General features: G+C 39.6%; 1 protein-coding gene across 1 annotated transcript in view; it reads left to right on the top strand.

The window, feature by feature from the left end:
- The first annotated feature begins 13,009 nt into the window (after positions 1 to 13,009).
- Positions 13,010 to 25,376, top strand: part of BTBD1 (BTB domain containing 1) — a 38,896-nt gene continuing 26,529 nt past the window's right edge. Inside the window, exon 1 of the mRNA XM_043985617.1 lies at positions 13,010 to 13,724. Within this exon, the coding sequence (XP_043841552.1) occupies positions 13,276 to 13,724 (449 nt within the window). The 5' untranslated portion in view covers positions 13,010 to 13,275. The remainder of the gene's footprint in view (positions 13,725 to 25,376) is intronic.

Genomic DNA, 25,376 nt, shown 5'->3' with positions numbered 1-25,376 from the left:
GAATTGAAATCTGGAAGGGAGCTCTGAATCAGATCACCCGGTGGCAAAACACTGGAGATAACGCAGAGCTGGGCAGAATTGCCAAGTTTTCCCTGTATTGGCTAAATCCTGATTTTCATTTCAGGAGCTGAATCAAAACTAGTCCAGCCTCTAGGGATGGAAGGACAGTGAAGCATGCTTCCATTTCCAAGACCTTCCATCTCCTCATGCCCACCAATCAGAAGTACCAGGTCTGAGATATAGAGGCTTTGATATTTTTGATATTTCACAATCTACTTTTGTTTTTGTTTTTGTTTTTTTGTTTTTTTAGTGAGGCAATTGGGGTTAAGTGACTTGCCCAGGGTCACACAGCTAGTAAGTGTTAAGTGTCTGAGGCTGGATTTGAACTCAGGTACTCCTGACTCCAGGGCCAGTGCTCTATCCACTGTGCTACCTAGCTGCCCCTTTTTCATGCATTATAATTCATGCTCCTTTTTGGGTTGTTTTTTGCTTTGTATCCTCAATGCTTAGTATAGTGTCACATGATATATGCTTAATAACTGCTCTTTAATTGGCTGATTGATAAGGTCCATTCTTGGGGTTTCTTTGACTTCCAGTAGCTCAGTAGTCATTTAAAAGTCACAGTAAGGGGCAGCTAGGTGGCACAGTGGATAGACGCACTGGCCCTGGAGTCAGGAGTACCTAAATTCAAATCCAGCCTCAGACACTTAACACTTACTAGCTGTGTGACCCTGGGCAAGTCACTTAACCCCAATTGCCTCACTAAAAAAAAAGTCACAGTAGTTTGTAAATTGAGTATTTTGTTTCTTCAGATGAGAGAGGGAATAAGCATTTATTAAGCACCTACTCCATACCAGGTCTGTGCTAAGTGCTTTTTAATATTATCCAATCTGATCCTCATAATAACTCTGAGAAGTAAATCCTATTATTATCCCCTCTCACAGTCAAGAAAACTGAGACAGACAGACATTACATGATTTGCCTAGGGTTACACAGTATCTAAAGCTAGATTTGAACTCCAGGGCCAGTGCTCTATCCACTGAGCAACCTATGTCCCTGTCACTTCAGGATAACTCTGGCTTAGATCTATACTTTCTCCTTCCAGTAGGAAGAAGCCAAGAAGTATCTTTCATCCTTTCTACAGGGGGAAAAGAGATAAACCCCGCCAAATCACACCTAGGAGACAAACCAGCCAGGCTTATAGAAGAGACAAAGGGACCATTATTTGTTACAGAGGGGTATTATTCCTGGCTGGTGCCTTAGGTAACTGCTATAGCCCTTCTTACAAACTGCTTGCAGTAGTGATATTGAGTGCTGAACTGACCTTGCCATGGGATGGAATCCATTTATTGCTTATTGTAAATTGAAGCCACCAGTACATTTTGGGTGCTTTCCCATTCTAGTAGAAAAAATATTTTTATTAAGCATAGTATATTTTATAATAACTTCATTGAAATATAAGATCACTCTTTGTGATCTCTAAGCTTGACCATTAAAAATTCTATAGATGGGGAGCAACTAGGTGTCGAAGTGGATAGAGCACCAGTCCTGGATTCAGGAGGATCTGAGTTCAAATCTGACCTCAGACACTTGACACTTACTAGCTGTGTGACCCCAGGCAAGTCACTTAACCCTCATTGCCCCACCAAAAAAAAAATAATATAAGGAGGATCTGAGTTCAAATCTGACCTTAGACACTTGACACTTACTAGCTGTGTGACCACGGGCAAGTAAGTCACTTAACCCTCATTGTCCTGCCTCCCCCTCAAAATTCTATGGATCTTTGTTCCCCTACCCCCACCTCAACCCCACTACAGCTGAATAGTAGTCTTTCTGTGAGAAGGCTCACTGTACAGTCTATGCCCCTCCCTCCAACTCTAAAATAATCCTCATCTTCTGTAATCCCTGGTAAATATGTGCTTATCACAAAATTTGGTGTAAGTGGCAGTTTTTTCAGAAAAGGTCAAGTATATAAAGAATGAACTTAGACCTGTGGTTCTTAATGTAGTATCTATATACTTAAAAAAAGATATTTTGATCAGTTTTTCGATGGAATTAGTTTCCTTTGTAATCCTATATATTTTGTTATGGATTTATAAACATATTCTGAGAAGAGGTCCATAAACTTCACCAGACTGTTAAAAGAGTCCATGAAATAAAAAACGTGCAGAACCCCTGATTTAGACAAAGGCCAGAATGCCCAACTCACCTGAAAAACCAGTTTAAACCCAGTGGAGACTTCATCTGGTATGGGGAAACAAGTAGGTTTGATCCCTTGGCATAAACAGAATTTCTTCTCTGCAAGACTTAGAAGTGTAATCTCAGCTGATCTTAAATAACTGAAAATAAGTGCAAGGAGAGGGAGAAAAGAAAAAAACTGTAATTTTTTTAAAATTGCTATTTGGTTTCTACCAAAGTATGAAAGTTAAAGAGAAAGGTAATTAGGAGATAACCTGAGGATAGAGACCAGAATAGTGGAGAGACAGCATAAATACAAATGGCAATGGATGAAGAACTAGGGCTCCAATCCCGATCCCAGCTCTATCACCAAAAGAATGTGACTGTGGGCAAGTCTCAGCTACATAGACCTCAGTTTCTTTACCTGTAAAATTAAGGGGTTGTATTAGATGACTTCTAAGGTCCCTTCCACTTCTAACTCTATATTAATTTTATTTTATTATAACCAGAATCACCGGGACCAACTATTTGGTGGTGGTAATGGTGGTTGTTTTTTTCTAAGTAAAATTTAAGGAAGAGGAAGAAGAGGAAATGGAAAATAAAGTGGTTGTAGGGGCTAAGGTTTCCATGGATATAAAGGTTTTTTAGAAATATGGGCAGCCAAAAGGGAAGCTTTCTTGTCTGGAGGGAGAAGGGGGTGGGGCAAAATAAGGAAATGATACAGGAGGTAATTATTTCTCTTTAGTACCCAGGAGGTAGCATAATTAGCATTCTTCTTTGCTCCAAAGAGATAACAAGTGAACACGCCTTAACTAGGTTAAAAGATCCCATGTTTTTTCTTAGGACAAAAAAAAATATGATATGGTGTAGAAACTTAGTGAGGTATAAAGAGATAATGGAAAGGACCTGAGCTTCTAGCCAAGGGAGTGGGCTCCAAGACTTACTAGCTGTATGACACATAATCTTTCTGAGACATAATCAACCTTTCTGAGCTTCAGTATTCTCATGTGCAAGAGGCAAAGGCTGATAATCTTTCACCTTCTACTTCACAGGGTCCTTGAACAATTTGCCCAGAATCTCACAACTAGTATATGTCAGAAGAAAGATTTGAATCCACTTGTTCCAGCTTCCGAGGCTGGACCTCTATCTTCTTAGCCCATATTTTCTCTCTTCTATTTAATTAATATTTTGTATTCAGTGTGGCAATAACAATCTGGAGATAATTACAGTTTTGTGCCAAAGTATCCATCTTCTGCAAGTGGGAGTAACAAAACGAACTCTACTGACATGGTCAAGTATGTAGTCCTACAGACCCCCACTCACAGGAGGGTGCTGCTGGGATTCCAGATTCCATTCTTGCCCTCCCTGAGTTGTGGGATTTCTTTTTTCTTTTCTTTCTTTATTTTTGTGGGGCAATGGGGGTTAAGTGACTTGCCTGAGGTCACACAGCTAGTGAGAGTCAAGTGTCTGAGTCCAGATCTGAACTCAAGTCCTCCTGAATCCAGGGCCAGTGCTTTATCCACTGTGTCACCTAGCTTCCCCCTAAAATAGCTTACTTTTTTTTTTTTTTGGTGAGGCAATAGGGGTTAAGTGACTTGCCCAGGATCACACAGCTAGTAAGTGTCAAGTATCTGAGGCTGGATTTGAACTTAGATCCTCCTGACTCCAGAGCCAGTACTCTATCAACTATGCCACCTAGCTGCCCCGAGTTGTGGGATTTCTAAGGAGGAGAAGGTTGCAGAAAAAATTTGGCTTTTACCCTAACACATTCAACACAGATCAGTGAAGGAGCAAACATTGAACCACCTCACATACTGCCAGCAGTCCCATCCACTGTGCTAAAGACCCACGCTTATAGTTTCTAAGCGCTACTCCAAGGAAGTGAGTGACCAGTGTGTTAGTAGGCTGGCTACATTTACTGATAGTCTAACATATCTCTCCTCATCCTTCCTTGATTCTATCTCACTACTGCTTCCATATAAAAAGTCAACAACATAAATTGGGGGAGGTGTGGTCAGATAGAAGTTTATGTAAAAAAACAAAACTCCAAAAACTAGGGATTCCACCCAATTTCATATTCAATCATTCAACAGATTAATGTGGCATCTACCAAAAAAAAAAAAAAAAAAGGAAACGACAATTTCTAGACCCTAAGTCAGGACTCTAAGAAACTCCCACCTCTAGCGTACCAGGCAGCTTTGGGGCCCACATTTTAGGAAGAACACTGGCAAGCTAGAATATGTCCAGAGGAGGTTGTCTAGGGAAAGAATTAAAAACGAAATCATATGAAGATCAGGAGCTAGGATTAATTAGCCTAATGACGGGAAGGAGAGAAGGCATAATCACTCCTAGGCTCATAGATTTAGAACTGGAAGAGAGTGTAGAAGCCATCTAATCTACTTCATTTTACACATGAGGAAATCAAGGCCCAGAGAGATTAAATGATTTGAACAATGTCACACAGGTGGTAGTTGGTGTATGGGGTGTTCAGGGAGGACTAGCACCTCTGGTGTGAGGGCTTGCAGAGACCTTTTTAGGGCTGTTCATGCATCTTTGTTGTCCACCTTCACTCAACTCTCCCCTGTGGCTATAAGAAACTATAGCATAAGCAGGCAACACACTGGTAAACCATCTTGGCAGACAGGCTAAAGCAGGTGGAAGGTAACTGACGGGCCTCAAACCTGTTGGTGAGTTAGGGGGATGTCTATTCCAAGCATGTGAAGACTTCACCCAGAGGAATGGGCAGATAAGAACAATTTGTTACAATGGTCACGAAAGTGGCTGAAGCAGTTCTGTGGAGTGCTTAGAGTTTGGTCAGGCATTGATGACACCAAGGTCATACACTGCATCCTGGATCATAGCCAGTTATCCTGACTTTTGTCTTGCCACTGGACTCTATGACTCTGGAAGGGAAAGTAAGACTGACAACTTTGGGCAACTCAGTCTCACTTAAATCCAATTCACTCAAGAGTCAAGACATTACCTCTTTGAAAATGAAGGATGAACAACAAGTGGTAGAGATGAAATATGAACTTGGGTCCTCTGATTCCAAATGTATCATTCTCTTCATGCCTATTTCTGTTTTCAAACATCTGAAGGGCTGCCATGTGGACCAGAGATTGGATTTAATTTTCTTGGCCCCAGATAGGAGGCAGAATTTGGTTAATACAGAAGATTACCAAGAAGCAGATTTTGGTTTAAAGAGAAGTTTCAAACATCTTAAGCTGTGCACAAACAGAATGGGCTACTGGTGAGGTAATGAGTTCTCCATTACTAGAGGTTGGATGACCACCTGTCAGGGTCAGTTACAGAAGAAATTAATGTTTCAGTTAAATTCAATATGCATTTTTATTCATAAAAATTAATTTATTCATTTTTTGAATATTGTAGTATTAAGTCTACTATGTGCAGGAGACGAGGGAAGTCACTAGGGATATAAAGAAAAAAACAACACTTTTTGCCCTCACATTATAAGAGGAGTAAAGGTTAGACTAGATGACTTCCATGACCCACTCCAATGTAAAGATTCTATGATTCTAAAATGCACAAATTTGCTGAGAAAACCAGAAAGCAGTCCGGCAGAAACTAGGTATAGATTGATATTTCACACCATTTACCATATATAAGGTTAAAATCGATCCGTGACCTAGACATAGAGATATCATAAGTAAATTAGAAGAGCGGGGAACCCATTACCTATCAGATTTGTGGATAGGAGAAGAGTTTATGAATAAATAATAGACAATCTTCTGGGATGTGACCTGGATTATTTTGATTTTATCAAGCTAAAAAGGTTTTATAAAAACAAAATCAATATAGCCAAGATTAGAAGCAAAGCAGAAAATTGTGGGGGGGGAATATAGACAGTTTCTTAGATAAATACCATATTTCTCAAATATATTGAGTTAAATTTGTAAAAACAAGAGCCACTCCCCAATTGATAAATGGTCAAAGGATATGAATAGGCACTTTTTGGAAGAAGAAAAGCTATGTATAGTTATAAAAAATGCTCTAAATCATCGATTGGATAAGGGAAATTATAATTAATAACTAATGATTTGGGGATTTCCAGAGTTCCCCCCTTTTCTAAAGTCCTCATTTCAAAAGTTCTGTCTCCGAAGAACATTACTAATGATGAGATTGGATTACCTTTCTTAATAATCTTGTTCAGACCCCACTCAGGTGGGGAAGCCCATTGTGCTCTACTCAGGTTTGGGTGGGGATAAATTATTTGAATAAATTTCCCAAAGCTGGGTAATTTAGAATTAAATGACATAACCAAAGTTCATTAGAATAGGTCTAGCCCTTCTTTTTAATATTCATTCTCTCATTAATTATTAACCAATCAGAGTTGATTGCACCCTCAAGAACGCCCCTCTTCTGAAGGGCATGTAAATGGTGAGCCTGCCTTCATGAAGGTCTTCAGCATTCAAGAGTACCATTAACCTCTCATTAATAACATGCTAGCCTTATTAATAAAATTATTAAATTACCCAGAAACTATAACTCTTGAAAAATTTGAACATCACATACAGATATGCATATTAAAACAACTTTGAGATACCACCTCACACCTCTTAGACTAGTTAGTATGATAGAATATGACAAATATTGGAGAGGATGTAGAAAAATTGGGACACTAATACACTGTTGGTGGAACAGTGAACAGATCCAACCATTTGGGAGCGTAATCTAGAATTATGCCTGAAGGGTTATAAAACTGCAATCTACTATATTAGGTCTGTTTCACAAGGAAAAAAAGAAAAGAACCTATATTTTCTTAAACGTTTATAGCAGGTCTCTTTGTGGAGGTAAAGAATTAAAAATTGAGGTGATAACCATCAATTGGGGAATGGTTGAATAAGTTGTGGCATATGATTGTGATGGAATAGTACTGCACTGTAAAAAATGATAAGCAGTTTGATTTTAGAAAAACATGGAAAGACCTGCATGAAATAATGCCAAGTGAAATGAACAGAACCAAGAGAACATTGCATATAGTAATAGCAATATTGTTCTAAGAGTAACTGTGAATGACTAAGCCATTCTGAGTAATATGAACATTCAAATCAGCTATAGAAGACTTATGAAGGAAAATACTATTCACCTCCAGAGACAGGACTGATATATGGAAGTATGCATTATATGGTTTCATGTAATACATAATACATATACATGCATATATTCATACACACACATAAAAATATATATACACATATATTTATGTACGTATATAGAAACATTGGCTTTCTTTACCACAGGGTTGGGAGGGAGACAACTCAGAACTCAAAATGTAATAAAAAAATTTAAAAGAAAATAAAAGAAAATACACAATTAGCCCCTTAAGGGAAGAAGGCTAATCTTTCACTTGCTTCACAGTCTGCTGTAGGCATGTTAGCATGTAGTTCCTTCTTTTCTTTAGCTTCATGACCTTAGTTTCTATTTTTAATTACAATTATTCATCCTTTCAGAGAGGGTTATCCAATAGCAGCTGAACCTCTCTGTGCTCCCTGAAATATACAAGTCTCAAGGGCCAAAAAAATTTGTCTTTTAGATTTTCCTTCAATGTCTCCTCCTTTTCATGTTAAAAAAATCCTCCAAACACCTCTCTGCCCACTTGTTTCTCCCCATCTTTGTTTTCCCTGGCTTCTTCCTAAATTTTCTTTGCTTAAATGTCCTGTTCTGATTTGACCTCACATCTGTTCTAATTATAAAACTAGTACACGGGGTGACATATATTATTTCTTCAGGCTGGCTTCCAAACAACATGACATGCCAACAAAGAATGTATGACAAATAAATTGCATCTGTGATAATGGCAGGTTTCTTTTGGTGTAACACTTGATGCAAAAATCCAGCAGGGGGCAAAAGGAGCTACATTTTTCAACTTAGCACATGGGTTTCTGGTTCTGTTTGCTCAAAGGACATTAGCACTTAGATCTAAAGATTAGATTACTTAGATTAGCACTTAGATGTAAAGTGCTTTATAAATCCTAAAGAATAATGTCAGTTGTTTTGGCTATAAACTTATTTTAGTGTAGATTATTATTGGATTGTATTTTAGATCCTTATTAGAATTTAAATTATTATTTACATAGTCTAGAGGTTTTAAAACTTGTTTGTGTCGTAGATCCTTTTCGACATCTGGTCATACTCAAAGACCCCTCTTCAAAATTATGTTTTTCAATGTATGAAATAAGTTGCCTAAGGTTACAAAGGAAACTAATGATATTGAAATAGTTATCTAAATGTTTAGAGAAAAAATGTTCATGAACTCCAGGTTAAGAACTCATGTCTAGGGGCAGCTAGGTGGCACAGTGGATGGAGCACCTGCCCTGGATTCAGAAGGACCTGAGTTCAAATCCAGCCTCAGACACCTGACACTTACTAGCTGTGTGACCCTGGGCAAGTCACTTAACCCCAATTGCCTCACCAAAAAAGAAAAAAAAAAAAGAACTCATGTCTAGTACAATCCCTGTGTTTTACAGGTGAGGAAAATGAGAGGAGTGATTTGTCCAAAATTACATGGCCGATTGCTGGCATAGCCCAGAGCAAAACTGTGGTGTTTTGACTCCAATTTCAGTGCTTTTTCTCCAGGCTGTTTCTCAAGTCCAAGATAAGATACTAAGGGATTGTGTTTTTTTCCTCTTTATCTCCAGTACCTACAATAGGTGCTTATTAAAAATTTATTGAAATGTGGAAGAGTTAGCAAAGGAGACAGAGAAGTTGTCAGAGAAGTAGTAGAACCAGGAGAGTGAAGTGTTGGGGAAGTTAAATACAGAAATCAAGGGAAAAGGAAGCATGTGGATAGATTGGTTTTCTGAGTGACTTGGGTTTTTTAAACAGACAATTCTGCCATGAGCATTTTGAATCTAAATTGGAACAAACTATTTACTTGCATGACAGAGCACACAAGTGTTATTTTCTGCCTCTTAACATATTTCCTCACTAAAGCCAGACCTTACTCATAGGACAAATTGTCTTGATGTTACTTGAGAAGCCTGGGTGATAATAATGGCTCACACTTAAATAAAACATTGTGAACTGTTCTTTGGGGGAATCAGCCAGCTTACAACAAATGGACAGCCAGAAATATACACTGACATTCCCAAAATAGTAAAACAGTAAAAGGAGGGTCTGCAGTGTGATGGGTAGATCTGTAGATTTATTGGAAAACATGCATTGACAAGAATCGTACAGGAGAAAAAGTCATAGAGGTGTTGATGTCTAAATAAATAGAAAGAATATCAGCACTGATGAAATAACAGATTTAACACTTCAATTCAACAAACAATTTAGCATCTGCTAAGTGCAAGACACTACTAGGAGCTGGACATACAAATTTGAAAAACACGGTCCTTGTCAAGGAACCAATATTCTTAGCATGGATAAGATCTGTACTAAAATAAGCATGATTCAAGGTACAACGTAATGAGGGAGGAAAGAGATGGAGGAAGGAGAAGAGATCTAGACCAGAGATGTTAAATTCACAATCATGGATTAAAATATACTTGGGAAATATTTAACAAAATAAATAAAAATTCAATAAAACATAAATAATATTACTTAAAACTAAGTCAACGTGCAGTTCACAGGGATTCTTTTGTAAAGATTAGTGTCTCCCAGGGCAGCTAGGTGGTGCAGTGGATAGAGCACAGGCCCTGGAATCAGGAGGACCTGAGTTCAAATCCAGCCTCAGACACTTGACACTTACTAGCTGTGTGACCCTGGGCAAGTCACTTAACCCCAACTGACTCACCAAAAAAAAAAAAAAAGATTAGTGTCTCCTTCCTCTCACTTCTATTTGAGTTTGACTCCACTGATACAGACAAAAGATTAAGAGAAATCTGAAGAGGGGAGAGGTTGTTTTCTGCTAGGGGGAGCAGAGAAAATTCTATAGAGCAGTTCATCAGTCAACATGCATTGATTAAGCATTTGCTATGTTCCAGGCATCATGCTAAGTGCTGGGTAGTCAAAGAAAGACAAAAAGCCAGTCCCTGCTGTCAAGGAGTTCTTGTTCTAATAGGGGAGATGAAAAAATAGCTCTCTATATGGAAGATATAGAGAATGCAAGTAGGTCATCTCTGAGTCAAGGCACCAACAGTTTGGTGTGGGGAGGGGAGGGACAGTTTGGAACATGAGGAGGTGAAAGGCCTCCTGTAGAAAGGGGAATTTGAGCTGAGACTTGAAGGAAGCCTGAAAAGCCAAGAGGTGCAGATGAGGAAAGAAACTATTCTAGGCATGGGGACTGGCCAGTGAAAAAAGTCTAGAGTCGCAAGATGGTGTTTAGTATATGAGGAATAGCAAGATGGCCACTGTTGATGGATGGAAGAGTGTGTGAAGGGGAGTGAAGTGTAGAAGACTGGAAAGGTAGGATAAGGTCCTGAGCCAGGTGGGGCAGGAAGAAAAGGATGTAAATTAGGCCAACAGACCTGGAGGGTTTGCCTTCCAGGCTTGGAGGACAGCCTGGAAGTGAGAAAGGTCAAGATGATGAAATATATGAATGAGTGAATGAATGAAAAAATGTGTTTATTACTGGCCAAGCATTGTACTAAGTTCTGGGGATACAAATATGAAAAAAGGCAGTCCCTATTCTCAAGCTGCTCATGCTCAAAGTTGGGGAGACCATGGATCCAAAAGTGTCCCAGCTGCTGGGAGGATGCAAAGGTCTTAAGGTTGCAGCATGACAGTGCCTAGGGGTTTTGAGGGTGTTCAACAGATGGTAAGGCCCAGTGAACTTTAGGACCAAGTGGCAGGGCAGATGGTAAGAATTGGTGGTCTTTCATCTTACTAGATGAATTTGGAGTTGGTGACTCCCAGCTCTGTGGTATGAGCACCCATGTCTCTTCCTAATTGTCCCCTACCCCTGGATTTTTTTGGCAAAGAATTTAGCACCCTGGGGAGAAGCTTAAGGACTGGTTTAACTAGAACACAGAGTTTCTGAAAAGGAGTATGTCAAATAAGGCTAGAAAGATAGGCTAGAGGGGGCACCTAGGTGGAACAGTGGATAAAAAACACTGGCCCTGGATTCAGGAGGAGCTGAGTTCAAATTCAACCTCAGACACTTGACACTTACTAGCTGTGTGACCCTGGGCAAGTCACTTAGCCCTCATAGCCCTGCAAAAAAAAAATAGGCGAAAGCAGGTAACTCTGTGCATATATAGATATATCCCCAAACATTATTCTTAAAAGGAAAATTCAGGTCAGAAAGGTAGGCTAGAGACAGATTTTGGAGGATCTCAGATGATAGACCAAGTGATTTGCACTTTATCATATTGGCAATGAGAAGATATTGAAGATTTTTTTTTTTTTGGTGGGGTTTGTTTTGTTTTTTGGAGAATGGGAATGCCATGGTCAGACGTCAGCTTTTAAGGACTGGATTGAAGGGGGGTGGTGGTCAATTCAATAGATTTATACCAACTGTATGCAGATCTTGGTTCTAAGAACTGTAGAAGATGAGACAGATTCTCAGCCTTCTTGGAACATACAGTCAAATAGGAAGATAAAGATATTTACAATACACAATATCTACAAATGCTATATGAAGTGGGGGAGGTTGCTACACACTGTGGGAATCAGTAAGAGTTTCATGGAGGAGGGACTTTAAAGGATGAGCAAAGAAGATTGAGGGAAGGAGGATTCCAAGCACACAAGGACACAGCTACAGGATGTTAGGCTTGGAGCAGAGTTTATGGAAAAGTAATGAGCTATGGCAGGCAGGCTTTGAATGTCTAGGAGTTAACAATATTTAACAGTGAGGAAGGTTAAGGACATTATGGACTGAGAAAAAAAAGGTTATGGGATAGTCATGAAAGATCAGTGGTGGCCTTGGAAAGAACAGGTTCAGCAGATCAAAGAAATAACCTTGTGTAATAGTATGTAAATATTATTATTCCATTTTATAGAAATCTCAGTGAGGTTTATTGACTTGCTCAAGGTCACACAGCCAAAAAGCAGCTGTGCTTGCTTAGAGGCCAGTTTCTGATTCCAAGTATGGTGGCCTTTCTACCCTATCAGAGGAGAAGTAAAAATTTTCCTGCTCCAAAAGCTCTTGACAGAAAAGGCAGAAAGACCACAATTTTAGATTCATTTTTTTTTCTTAGAATGAGAAAACTTCACTGCACTTTCACTAATTTCCAAACACACCTAATAGATAGTCATCTGGCAATAGCTTAAAATAGATTAGTTTTAGAGCCTTCCTAATAATAGCTTTAGAGGATTTACAAAGTGCTTTGTATAATTTATCTCTTTTGATCCTCATCACGACCCTGGGAGGTAGGAGCTACTATTCTACAGATGAGGAAACTGAGGCAGCAGGCGGTTCAGTGTCTCGATCAGGGGGCTCACTCCTATGCCAATGTTTCTTTTCCCATCCATCATGTGACAGCAGGTTTTGACGGTACGAAGAAGGGTGTGGCATAGCCAGTTGCTTCGGAAGGACACTCTCCTGGCGGTGATGAACCGAGGTCAGAGCTGGAGAACATGGACCCTCCGGACAAATTTCTCCTGCGTCACAACTGTGGCCAGCGCAGCATGGTCCTGCCTGCCCCCTGGCCCTGCTTCATTTGCTTACTGAGGGGAGAGTTGAGTCCAGGATGTCGGACTCGCCCCGGCCTTTCCAGCAGGCTTCCAAGTGGACCTGGGCAAATGGGGGAGGGGGGTGCATATTCTCCTCCGCTGGGGTGGGAGGGACGTGAAGGGGCCCGGACTCTGCGATTCGGGGTTTTCCGCCGGGCCGCGCCTCCGCTGCAGATTCCGGGGGTGTCCATCGGCATCACCTAGTGGTGTACTAGGTGCACGCGCCGCCCTCCTCCTTTCCCCTCCCCCGCCCCTCCTCCGGTCTGGCTCGGGGGCGCTTGCGTGGGCGCCCCTCCCCCCTCCCCCCTCCCGTGGGTAGTGGCCGGAAGTGGCACTTTCCCGGAAGGTTCGGAAGCAAACGCAACGGAACCGGCTGTGAGAGGCAGGTTTCTCACAGCCGCGGCCTGGGCCCGGGACTGGACCTGACCGGGCCGGAGCGGGAAATGGCAGCCGGGGCCTGGACCGCCTGTTAAGCCGTCGCGGGGAGCGCACTCCGTAGGAACTAGCCGCGGTTAGGGCATGGCCGGAATCGGGACCCCAGCTCCGGGGGACTCTCTCCTGGGCCCAGAGGCCGAGAGGGGCGCCGGGGCCTCCCAGCAGCCGCCTTTGGCGCCGCCGCCGCCGCCGCCTCCGCCACCGCCGCTCTCGCCTCAGGGGCCGGCGGCGCCGATTCCCCTGCAGCGGGAGCCGTTGTACAACTGGCAGGCGACCAAGGCGTCACTCAAGGAGCGCTTCGCCTTCCTCTTCAACACGGAGCTGCTGAGCGACGTGCGTTTCGTGCTGGGCAAGGGCCGCGGGGGCGCCGGGGCCGCTGCCGCCGGGGGCCCCCAGCGCATTCCGGCCCATCGCTTCGTTCTGGCCGCCGGCAGCGCAGTCTTCGACGCTATGTTCAACGGCGGCATGGCCACCACCTCGGCCGAGATCGAGCTGCCCGACGTGGAGCCCGCCGCCTTCCTGGCGCTGCTGAGGTGGGTGAGGCTGGCGCTAGGCGCCCGGGACCCCGAGGGGAAGCGCACCGGGCCCTGTCTGGTCCGGGGCGCCGGGGAGGGCCTGGGAGAGGGGCGTTGGCGCAGGACAGCCGGGGCTTCCCGGCGGGCCTTGGGCTTGCGTGGATCTCCTCCCGTACTCCTCGGGAACCTTTGACCCTCGAGCTCGCTCCTTTACCCGTAGAGAGGGGGCTTCGCGCTGGGTACCGAGTCGGAAAGTGAATCTGTCAACAGACGGCTAGTGCTAGACAGCCCCGCTCCCGAGTCTGTACCTGCGCCGGGCCTCCTGCTGCGAAGGTCAGACGGTGCTTTGTACCCAGGCGACAACAAACATCTATCTGCTTCCAAGGTGATACAGTCATCGCCTGTGCTCTTTTCAGTTTTCTGCTCTTAGACGATGATTTCTGACCAATCAGTCAATCATCAAACATTATCAAAGATTTATGTCTATGTAAGCTCTGGGAGTGCAAAAAGAGGTAAAAAGACAGCTCCTGCCTTCAAGGAGCTTACAATCTAACGAGGGAGACAACATGCGAACAAACCTATACAAAACAAGCTTTGTACAGAATAACTCTAAATATGAATGATTGTACTTTTCCATAAGATTCCTGATCTGGATATTTTGGCATTTAGATGGGAACCAGAAGTTGACTGGTGGAAATGTAGCCCCCAATCTGTTTATCTGTTTATAGTACTTTTCTAATTAGTCTCTAAATAAAATGCATTATTTTTATTGTGTTGCTGATAATTACTCCTATTTCTACTCCATTAAATAGAAGTAAATGAGGGTGCGAGATATTGTTTCAATTTCGTGAGCTTGGAAATGTGGCTTTGGAGATGTTTTAGCTGAAAGAATAAATGTGATGCAATTTCATTAAAAGTTAATAGTCAGTTTATTATAAAATTATTTGCTGGAAGCATTTGGAATTGGAGGGAACCTCATAAATAATTTAGCATATTATCCTCATTTTACTGGTGAACTACCTGAGGCCCAGAGAGGTAAAGACTAAGGTTACAGGTAACAAGTTTTTTTTTTAAATTGGCATTTGAACCCCAGTCCTTTAACTTCCAGTACACCTCTTGCCCTTATGAGGTTTGTACTTTATCCTGAAAAAAGTGTGGTTAATTAATTGATTGATTTTTCCTTTTTTTTCTTTTGGTGAGGCAGTTGGGGTTAAGTGACTTGCCCAGGGTCACACAGCTAGTAAAATACTTTTAGTGTTTTAGTTATTAGGAGTTTAAAGCCTTTAAAATGAGTGAATTTGACTAATGTTATAAGTGTTTAAAACACGATATTAACAGTATATTACATTTATTTTGTGCTATCCCAAGTTTCAGAATCAAGTATAGTTTTACATTGACTTTTTTTTTTTTAAGTGAGGCAATTGGGGTTAAGTGACTTGCCCAGGGTCACACAGCTAGTAAGTGTTAAGTGTTTGAGGTCGGATTTGAACTCAGGTAGTCCTGAATCCAGGGCCCGTGCTCTATCCACTGCGCCACCTAGCTGCCCTTACATTGACTTTTGGAGATGAAATTTCTTGGTTTAGGTGTCTCCTAAATTTTTTTTAGAGCTAAGAGTGATAGAGATTATTATTATTTTTTTAATTTAATTTAATTTTTTTATGTATAAGGTATTTTATTTTTTCTGTTACATGTAAAGATAGTTCTCAACTTTTGTTTATACAAGCTTTACAATTTCAGAGTTTTCTCCCTCCCTCCCCCCTTCCCTAGACAGCAGGTAATCTGATATAGGTTATATCTATATATCTATATACATAGACATATATATATACACACATATATATATACACATAATAACATTAATCCTATTTCTGCATTAATCCTGTTACAAGAGAAAAAATCAGAGCAGTGATGCAAAACCTCAAAATAGAAAAAAAAACCCAACAGCACCCAAAACAAAAGAAATAGTATGGTTCAATCAGCATCTATATTCCACAGTGATAGAGATTATTTAATCCCAAGGAACTGGACCAATTAATTGGTTGTTCAGTGAGAAGAGGGAGAATACATTGGAATTCCCACCCTCACTCCCTTAATTCAAAGCACATGTATAGTATTGTTTTTCAATAGAAAACACAGATTTTTTTGTTTTAACATTTTATTGTCATTTTACATATCAATGATTAAGTATCTTTATTTTCACATACTATTAATTGCTTAAGAGTCATGTCACATTTTAATATATTATTTTGGCACTTTTCTTCTATTCAAAACAAGTATAAAGAATTTTCCAGTTTTCTCTGGGAAATATTTCCAGAAGTTCAGTTTTTGATTGATAGAATGAGGGTAAGTTCCATTGTTTTGGTGTTCTTAGTCTTCCTTTCTTTCATTATTAACTTTCCTTTCCAGAAAAATGTAGGATGTGTTACTTCTATTTTGAGTTGGTCCTGAACCTGAGTATTATGTGTACAATTTGGTTTAGTTTTACTAATATTTGCCCTGGTTGATTTTAGTATTGGTTTGTATGTAATATCTGGTTGTTTATCCAATATATTTCCATTTGGATATATTGATCCTGAGTCATCTATCCCTGTCCATGGTGTGTATGTATTTTACTAGTACATTTCTTACTAGTGTTTCTTCTGTTGCTGGTGGTGTGTCATCTACTCTATCTTGTACCCAACTTTGACTATCTTTTACTCCTTGTTTTTTCATTCAAGGATAATCTATTATCTAGCAAGATCTGTTTTGATCCATGGTTATAATCTATAGTTAATTCTTTGCTGACTATTTGAACCAACTGATTCAGAGTCATTTTCTGTTCCTCCTGTTCCTGAGTGTAAGGCTGGACCACTTCTGGTTGTCACAAAAGGATATTCTGGAAATTTAAAGCCAGATGTAAATTCTCTCTGCCTATAAACTTCTCTGTAGTGGTTTTCATTTGTGCCTCACACTCTCCATCTTAATTTTTGTTGGATTTCTGTTCTTTGTCCTTCTGTGTAGTTAGACTTTATTTGTTTCTTCCTGTCTGTTTGTTTGCTAAATTAGTCTGGTTGGTTTAATTTTGAAGTAGTACTATCCAGTAGGAAAGTGGTCTCCTATTCTCATCATTTTGATGTGTATTGTATTTTCTATAGTTAGAAATTGTGCTTCTGCTTTTTCTACATCTACTCTTGATGTTGAGTTAGTTGTTCCCATACCTTGGTTGAAGTTGTTAGTAAAGTTTAAGTAGTACCCCTTTTGCTTTAGTTGGTTGGTTTCCCATGGTTATGTATGTTATCTGATCCACCACCATGACATTATGTTGTTTGTGTCTTCTGCTATTTGTAGTGTTGCAACTAAATCATTACTATATTGCTTTACTTTTTGACTATCTGGTCCAGTTTCAGTCACAATTTTAATTGCTAAGTTAAATATTTCTTGTTCCAGTAAGTTTAAATCTGAACAAATGGTTGTTCGGTGTTGAAAGTCTGCTGGATTTAGCCATACTCTCCATGCATTAGCATTAATTAATACCAGTGGTATTAGTATTTGTGCATGTGTGCTGTCATTTTGCATTGATCTAGGTGAAGTGAATGTTGTTTGTGTGCTTTGGTAATGGTATGACTCACTATCTTGCTTGTTTAAGTGAGTCTGTCTGCTAGTATGACATATAGTAACATAGTGTTCTTCAAACTTCCATTTTTTTTGTGTAAGAAAAGTCCCCAGTACTTATACCTATTTCCCCACCTCCCCTAGAACCCTCACTTTGCATTTGCCCATTTCCCCCCAGTTCCATAGCATCTGCACCTTCCTTCATTGCTTTAGCATTGCTTTTTTGGTTCTGTTCTTGCTGTAAAGCTAGCTGTTGCTTAAAGTGTTTTCTTGCACAGTTAACAAATATATGTCTTGGTAGCTCTCTTTTTATTCTGCCACCTGGTTGTTTACGTCTTTTTTGATTTTGAGATTTTCATTTAGTAAAGTTTGTCTTTTTACCTTGTTAGATGTTGGTGCTGTTGGAAAAGGTGCTCTTTTTCCTTTGGACTCTTTGTTTCCTATCTAGCCATCTAAGTCCTCAGCCTTTTCTGTTGCTTCTGTGAATTTGTTGTTGGCTGGATTGTAATATATGTATGGGTTGATTCCTTGTTCACTTATGTTTGTATCCTTTGTTGAGTTCTTTAGCTGCTTTTATTTAATGGATTTTTTGGTTCTTGTCCATCAAGTTTCCTGGTCCGAGGTAGTTGTATCCAGCTAGTGTGTCCCCTGAAATTGAAAAGAGTTGGTTAGTTTCTTGTTTATTGGCAATACTTTAGTTGAATATGTTGCTTTGCTTACCTTCTCTGGGTCAGTTTGTGTTAGGCATCAAGATGTTCTGAGAAGAATGATTTCCCATTTGAAATCCTGAGTCAGAGTTGGCATTGAAATCTTTGGTCCTGGTGGTTCATGACCTTCCAGTGTTGAAGACTGTCCAAGAGTTGCAGCTATAGCCTTCACATCCTCAGTGAGGACTGTTGAGATGTTTTGCATGGCTTTAATAACTGCAGACCCGTTTTCTCTCTAATCTCCTTTCACTTTGGCACTGCTCATCATCATGTGACATAGTTATTCTTTGTTGCTTCCAGACTATTTGAATGTATTTGGTATTTCTTTGTAATCTGTTAGTCCATAGTCACCTCCTAGACCATTATTCTTTGAAGATATTTTATGTTTCTCTGTAATCTATTAGTTAAAGGTTACCTTCCAGCATCTATCTTTAATTGTTTGAGTGTGTTCAGGTTTAGTTCATATCCTATTCTGACTTTTGTAATGTCCTCATTTGTAGTCATTATCACTAGAATAGGTTCAATTAGTTTTGGTCCTTTGCCATTTCGATCTATTCTGACTGTCCACACATCACTTGTTTGAATTGGTTGACTTGTTGATTTAGTTTTCCTGCTTTTTCACCCATATTATGTTTTTGTGAGTGTAGTTAATGAGTGGAAAGCTCATATTTGCTGAATTGTCACAATTGTTATTAGTGATTTTTTAGTGATACAAGGACCATGTAGTAAGATAGTATTTCTTTTTCCCGTTTGTTCAGAATGAACATTATAGCATGTAGCACTTTAACTGGATTCAGATTATTTAACATGAATATTTTGTATACCTTTCTGTCTTATATGATTTCTAGTTCATTTGTGTTTTTTTCTACTATTAAGTCAAATGCTGGTTTTTTCCCCCAATTGATTGATTGCTTTAGCCAGAATCATTTCTACTATTGTTGCTTGTTAAATTTTCTCTGCCAGCCTGTGCTATGATGTGTACCCTGGATTGTGTAGCATCTACTGTTTTATGCTGATCACTGTTTTCTGGAATAGGTCAATAACAGCATCTTTAATACTTATTTCTCTCTGAACGTGTATAGTTTTGGCGTGTGTGTGCGTGTATGTTCTTTTATATCTGGTTCTTTTTTGTTTGTTAAAGAAGTGCCTTGATATTTGTATGAATCCCATAGAGATGACAGACCTTACTTAAGGTCATACAGCTAGTTTGTTACAGAACTAGGTCTAGAACCAGGCCCACTGACTCCCACTATAGCATACCTGTTTCTGTTTTTGTCTCCATCTCTGAGGCAGTGAGTAGGGTGTGGTGTTGGCGGAAGTTTTAATCCTTTGGATATGGGGAGAGGAGAGGACTTGTTTGTAAATTCTTTTTATTTGCCCTTTGTCTTTAGAATTTGTATATTATTTTTAGCTAAAGTGGCCAACTTTGTACTTTTTGCGGTAGCAAAAAACTGGGCCCCAAATCAAGTAGGTGGCTATTAATGGTGGCATGATTAAACAAATTGTGGTATGTGAATGCAATACTTTATTACTTTATACTGTAAGAAACAATAAATATAAGTAATTGAGAAAGGACCTGTATGGAATCACCCAGTATGAACTGATGGTGCATGAAGTAAACATAACCAGGATAACAGAATAAAATAGTGATAGCAGTAACATAAAATAAAAGAACTCTCATTGACTGCCAAAGTGTGATTAATTATAATCTGTCTTGGTCCTGAAGAACAGATGGCAAAATATACTCCTTTCTCTTCTGAGTAGAGACTTGGAGGACTAAGTAAGTTGCATAAATTTTCAAATGTGGGTTGCTGCTTGTTTAGTTTTGTTTAACTTTTTTTCTGTTACAAGGATGGGTTCAATGGGGGAAGGAAGGTAAAAGGATTATGTTATAAATACAAAAGCATCAATAAAACTTGAAAAAATAAATGCAGGGGCAGCTAAGTGGCACAGTGGATAGAGCACTGACCCTGGATTCAGGAGGACCTGAATTCAAATCCAGCCTCAGACACTTGACACTTACTAGCTGTGTGACCCTGGGCAAGTCACTTAACCCTCATTGCCCCCCCCCCAATAAAATAAATGAAAAAATATGTTTAAAACTGCATTTTGCAAATAGTAGCTCAGAGTAAGTAATTTTTAGTTTCAGTTTCATATGGTTAATATGAGGGGGCAGTCTGGCCTGGAGTCAGAAAGACTTGAGTTCAAATCTAGCCTTAGGCACTAGCTTTCTAATTCTGGGCAAGTCTTTTTTTTTTTTTTTTTTTTGGTGAGGCAATTGGGGTTAAGTGACTTGCCCAGGGTCACACAGCTAGTAAGTGTTAAGTGTCTGAGGCCGGACTTGAACTCAGGTACTCCTGACTCCAGGGCCAGTGCTCTATCTACTGTGCCATCTAGCTGCCCCTTGGGCAAGTCTTTTAAGCTCTGTTTGCTTTAGTTTCCTCAGTTTGTAAAATGGGGATAATAAGAGCCTACTTCACAGGCTTATTGGGAGGATCAAATGAAATAATTACTCAAATGAAGTCAATTACTCCTTATAATCTTCCTCTAGATTTCCCTATAAGACCGTTGTTTCAAAATAGTTTATAGTCTAAATCAGAGGTGTCAAACTCACAGTTGGGTAGGGTGGGCACCAAAACTCTCTAGTGTGGGAACCAGATTAAAATGTAATTGGGAAATATTTTAAAAAGTAAAAATACAATAAAACTCTTGGTTTTTGGTTTTCTAAGTCAATATGCTGCCAGCAGGAATCTGTTTCTGTTTGAGTTTGAAATAGCTAAACTATTGGAATTTTGGTTATTTTGTTGCCATTTTCCTCCTTTTGGCAAAAAAGTCAGGTATTTAATGATTAAGAAACTTTTTAGGGGGCAGCTAGGTGGCACAGTGGATAAAGCACTGGCCCTGGATTCAGGAAAACGTGAGTTCAAAACTTGCCTCAGACCCTTGACACTTATTAGCTGTGTGACCCTGGGCAAGTCACTTAACCCCCTGTTGTCCTGCCAAAACAAACAAACAAAAAACCAAACAACCAAAAAAGAAACTTTAAAGTTTTTCTTGTTCTCCTTATTAACTGCAATTGATTTATGTTGGTTTAACTTTTATATGATGTCTACAGATTTGTGTTTTTCCCCTCATCCATATTTCCTTTTTCATCATCAACAACTAATTTGAATAGGTCAGAATTTAGTGATTTCAATTGAATGGCATCTTTTTCTGATTTATATTCCTTTTTGTATCATTGTATTAATTTTTTTCTAAGCAGTCATTGTTCTGATTGTACAGAAGTGACTGATTTAACAAGTTATTTACTGTCTGTTCAATTGAATAATTTTGATTTTTTAAAAATCTAATTTGGTCCAGAACCTAACAGTTCTCTTTTCAAAGAAAATATTCACGATGCATAGATGTGGGGCATTTGTGTAGTCTTACAAGCCTTTAGTTTCCTTGTTCCTGATCCATATTTTCCAGTATTTTTCTTGGCATCTTAACCCATTCCCAATTTTGTAATTAAGTTTCCAAATATCATGGTATATGTTGATTACTTGGAGGATCTTACAGAGTTCTTAAAATTTCTTTACCTCTTCATTCTCTGCAAGAGATCTTAGGTGTATAAACTGCAATGTCTTTCATGATCTTGCTGATCTTTAAAGGGCAGAAAGCAGAGACATTTATTAAGCACCTACTGTATGCCGAGCCTCATGACCAAGTACTTTACAAATATTATCTCGTGTGATCAAATGAGCTTTTTACAAGCACATGTCCTATGAAATGGCTTTTCTCATTGCTTTTGCACTTAAGATATCACCAGCTTCCCTGTTTTTTTCTTTTTCAAAGAAAACCTGGGAGTCAACTTCCATTTACTTGTAGCTTCCTTTCACCTATGGTGGTAAATCCCAGAATTCTGATGAGGTAGTTTGTGACTCAGTGGGTAAATTCTGGGCCTGGAGTTAGAAGACCCAAGTTCAAATCCAGCTTTAGACATTTGCTAGCTGTGATCCTGGGAAGGTCATCCCTCAGTTTCCTAAGCTGTAAAATGGAAATAGTGGCATCCAACTCCCAGGGTTGTTATGAGGATCACATGAGATATATGTAAAGCACTTTGCAAACCTTAAAGTTCCATACAAATGCTAGCTAAAATTACTATGTCAAACTCAGCTTGTCTAAAAGCTTACTATTTTCAGGGGGCAGCTAGGTGACGCCTAGATTCAGGAGGACCCTGAGTTCAAATGCGGCCTCACACGCATGACATTTACTATCTGTGTGACCCTGGGCAAGTCATTTAACACTCATTGCCCCACGAAAACAAAAAAAACCAAAAGCTTACTATTTTCCCCTCAAGCTTTCTTCCTAACTTTCACATTTTTGTCAGACACCACCATCACCCTTCCAATCATTTTGGTTTGAAACTGTGGAGTCATCCATCCTCTCCTCTCTTCTTAACTGCTCGTGTCTCATCAGCTGCCATCTCTTATTGTTTCTGTCACCATACTATCTCTTGCATCAGTCCTCTTCTGTCCTCTCTCATAGTCATTTGCCCTGGTTCAGTCTAGGATTTTAGCTATGAAAAGGATGGGATATATAGAATAATAGCCTGAAGGGATAGTAAGATCTAGTGTGGGTTATTTTTTTTCCTTTTTACTCCCCAGAAAGGAGGAAATTTGTTTATTTTTGTGAATAGCAGGAAAGTTGCCAATAGAAAGGGAGTAAATGGTGATGATTATTGGTGAGAAGGGTCAGAGAATGGTGTAAAGGAGAGAGATGATATTAAGGGATTGGGGGATATAGAGAAGGTGAGGAGGGAAATTGGCATTATTCTCTATAAATATGGGACAACTAAGATGAGGATTGTGTTGGGAGACTTGAGTAGACAAGAAGGTTTAGAATATCCTCCTTTTGTGGTAGCAAAAAAGTAGAAACAAAAAAATTGCCCATCAGTTGGAAAATGTGTAAACAAATTGTAATATACGAATGTAATAGGATGTTACTGTGCTGTAGTAAATAATGTGAGTATAGAAGAGCAATGGGAAGTCCTGTATGAACTGATGAAAAGTGAAGAAAGCCAAGCCAAAACAATATCCACAGTGACTATTAGCAACCTACATAGAACAAAAACACAATGGAAATTGAATGCTTGAAATCATAATGACCAAACTTGACCCTAAGAAGAGGTAGATTGTTTTTTGCCATTCTGTGGATCCCCACCTCTTAGCACAGTGCCTCACACATAGAAGACCCTTAATAAATGTTTATCATTAAATGCATTAATATAAGAAAGCACCTCCTCTGCTCTTTGCAGAAATGATTTACCATGGTGGTGGGAACACTGTCAGATGTCAGACTTAGTTGATGTCTTGGTTAGTGTTGCTAAACTTTTTGATCTCTTTTTCTTTGTTGCAAGGAATGGCTCTCAAGGAATGTGGAAGGATATAGGGAAATGTAGGTGGGGGGAAAGGATATCAATAAAAATTAAAATATACACATTGAATTACATTTTCATCGATAATGAATTTATTTATCTAGGACTTCTGAAAATGAATTGTAGTGCATTCCAGTTCAGGATTTTCAATATGCTGGGTTGTATTCAATGTATATAAAGCACCTGATAGCTCAGGTGCTTTTCAATTCTACAAACATTTTAGAGGTTTAGGAGCATAATTATTAAGTTTTTCTTGTTGACTTGTACACATTAAAATGTTTATGTAAGTAAGTCAGTAAAGTAATTAAGTAATTCAGGGAATGGAAGAAGAAGATGAACTAAGGGATGTCAGGAAAGACCTCGTGTAAGAGGTGGCACTTGAAGTGTTCCTGAAAGGAAGCTAGGGATGCTAAAAGGGCGGCGGGGAGAGAGATAAAAAATTACTTGGGAGATGGAATATTTTTTATAGGGACTAGCAAATAGGCAGACCAGCTTGTCTGGAATGTGGAAATTTGTCTGGAGTTCAAATATAGTTTGGAGTCATATTGTGAGGAGTTTTAAGTGCCAAAGAAAGGAATCCGTATTTTTTCCTAGAGGCAGTGGGGAACTACTGAAGCAGGAAAATGACATGGTCACACATGTTATATATATGCCATGGGACTTTGACTTTGGCTACTGTATTGGAGGGAAGAGTTTCTAGAGACCAGTTAAGAGGCTGTTGAAATAATCCAGGTGAGAGGTGAGGGCTGAAAATAGTATAGTGCCCTGTGAGTAGAGAGAAGGGGTAAAGATGAAAAAGATTTGTGAGATGTGATTGACAAGACTTGGCAACTGATTGTATAAAGGGGGTGAGGGAGAGTAAGGAGTCTGAGTTAATGAGGAGCTCTTATCCTGCAATCAGTGAAGTAAAAAACAAACTTTTTTGATACCTATATTTCAGTATGACTAGTTTCCTTGGTAATACTATGTATTTTGTTTTTATACATTTAAAAACATTCTGAGAAGGGGTCCTTAAGCCTTACTAGACTACCAGAGGTGCCCATGACACGCGCACAAATGTAGAATGACATTGTGAAACTGGGGAAGGAATCATAGTAGCTAACAATATCCCTTACAGGTGTGTAACAATAATAACAATAGCCTGCAGTATGCCAGGCACACCATAAGTGCTTGACAGTTATCTCACTGATCCTCACAACAACCTTGGGAGGGTTCATGTGAACCCTTCAACAACTCTTTGAGCTGTAAATCCTATTTAGTTCTACAAACAGTAAATGACTTCTTTGTCTAAGGCACCACTATGCTTTGCACTAGGAAGCCATAGGATCATAGATTTAAACCTAGAAGGGACTGAAAAGGCCATTGAGCTCAAACTCTTTTTTTTTTTAAACAGATGAGGAAACAGAGGTCCGGGGAGATTAAGTGACTTGTCCAAGGTCACACAGGTGGTGAGCCTTAGAAGTAGGATTTGAACTTGGGTATTCTGGCTCCAGGGCCAGTTCTCTTTCTACTGTTTGATAACAAAGACTAAAATGAAACAGTACTTGTCTTAAAGGAACTTATATACTAGATTTATAGATCCTTAAATATAAGATAATTTTAGAGGGATAGAGCACTGAAAACTGGAGAGCATCAGGAAAAGTGTTGAGCATTTGGGCCCTTAGCTTGGTCTGTAGAGAAACTAAGTATTTTAAAAGGCAGAGGTGAGAACAGAAACGCCTTTGAGGAATGGGAGACAAAGGTCCACATGAGCATCTTAATTCTTTGTCTCTTCCTTGCCTTTGGATCTTTGTATGTTCTCACCCATTCTCTCATTTCCTGTTTTCTTTCAAGGCTAATGAACCCCTTGAACCTTCCCTTTTCCTCTAGTACCTTGCTCCATTAATCATTCCCATTCTGACTCAGTTTTCCTTGAGCAAGCATTTATTTAGCATCAGTTATGTACAAGAAGGTACT

This window comes from Dromiciops gliroides, chromosome 2 (assembly GCF_019393635.1).
Source record: "Dromiciops gliroides isolate mDroGli1 chromosome 2, mDroGli1.pri, whole genome shotgun sequence".
Lineage (NCBI taxonomy): Eukaryota > Metazoa > Chordata > Mammalia > Microbiotheria > Microbiotheriidae > Dromiciops > Dromiciops gliroides.
Note: the sequence above shows the minus strand (reverse complement) of the source record. Positions and strands in the feature narration are given on the sequence as shown.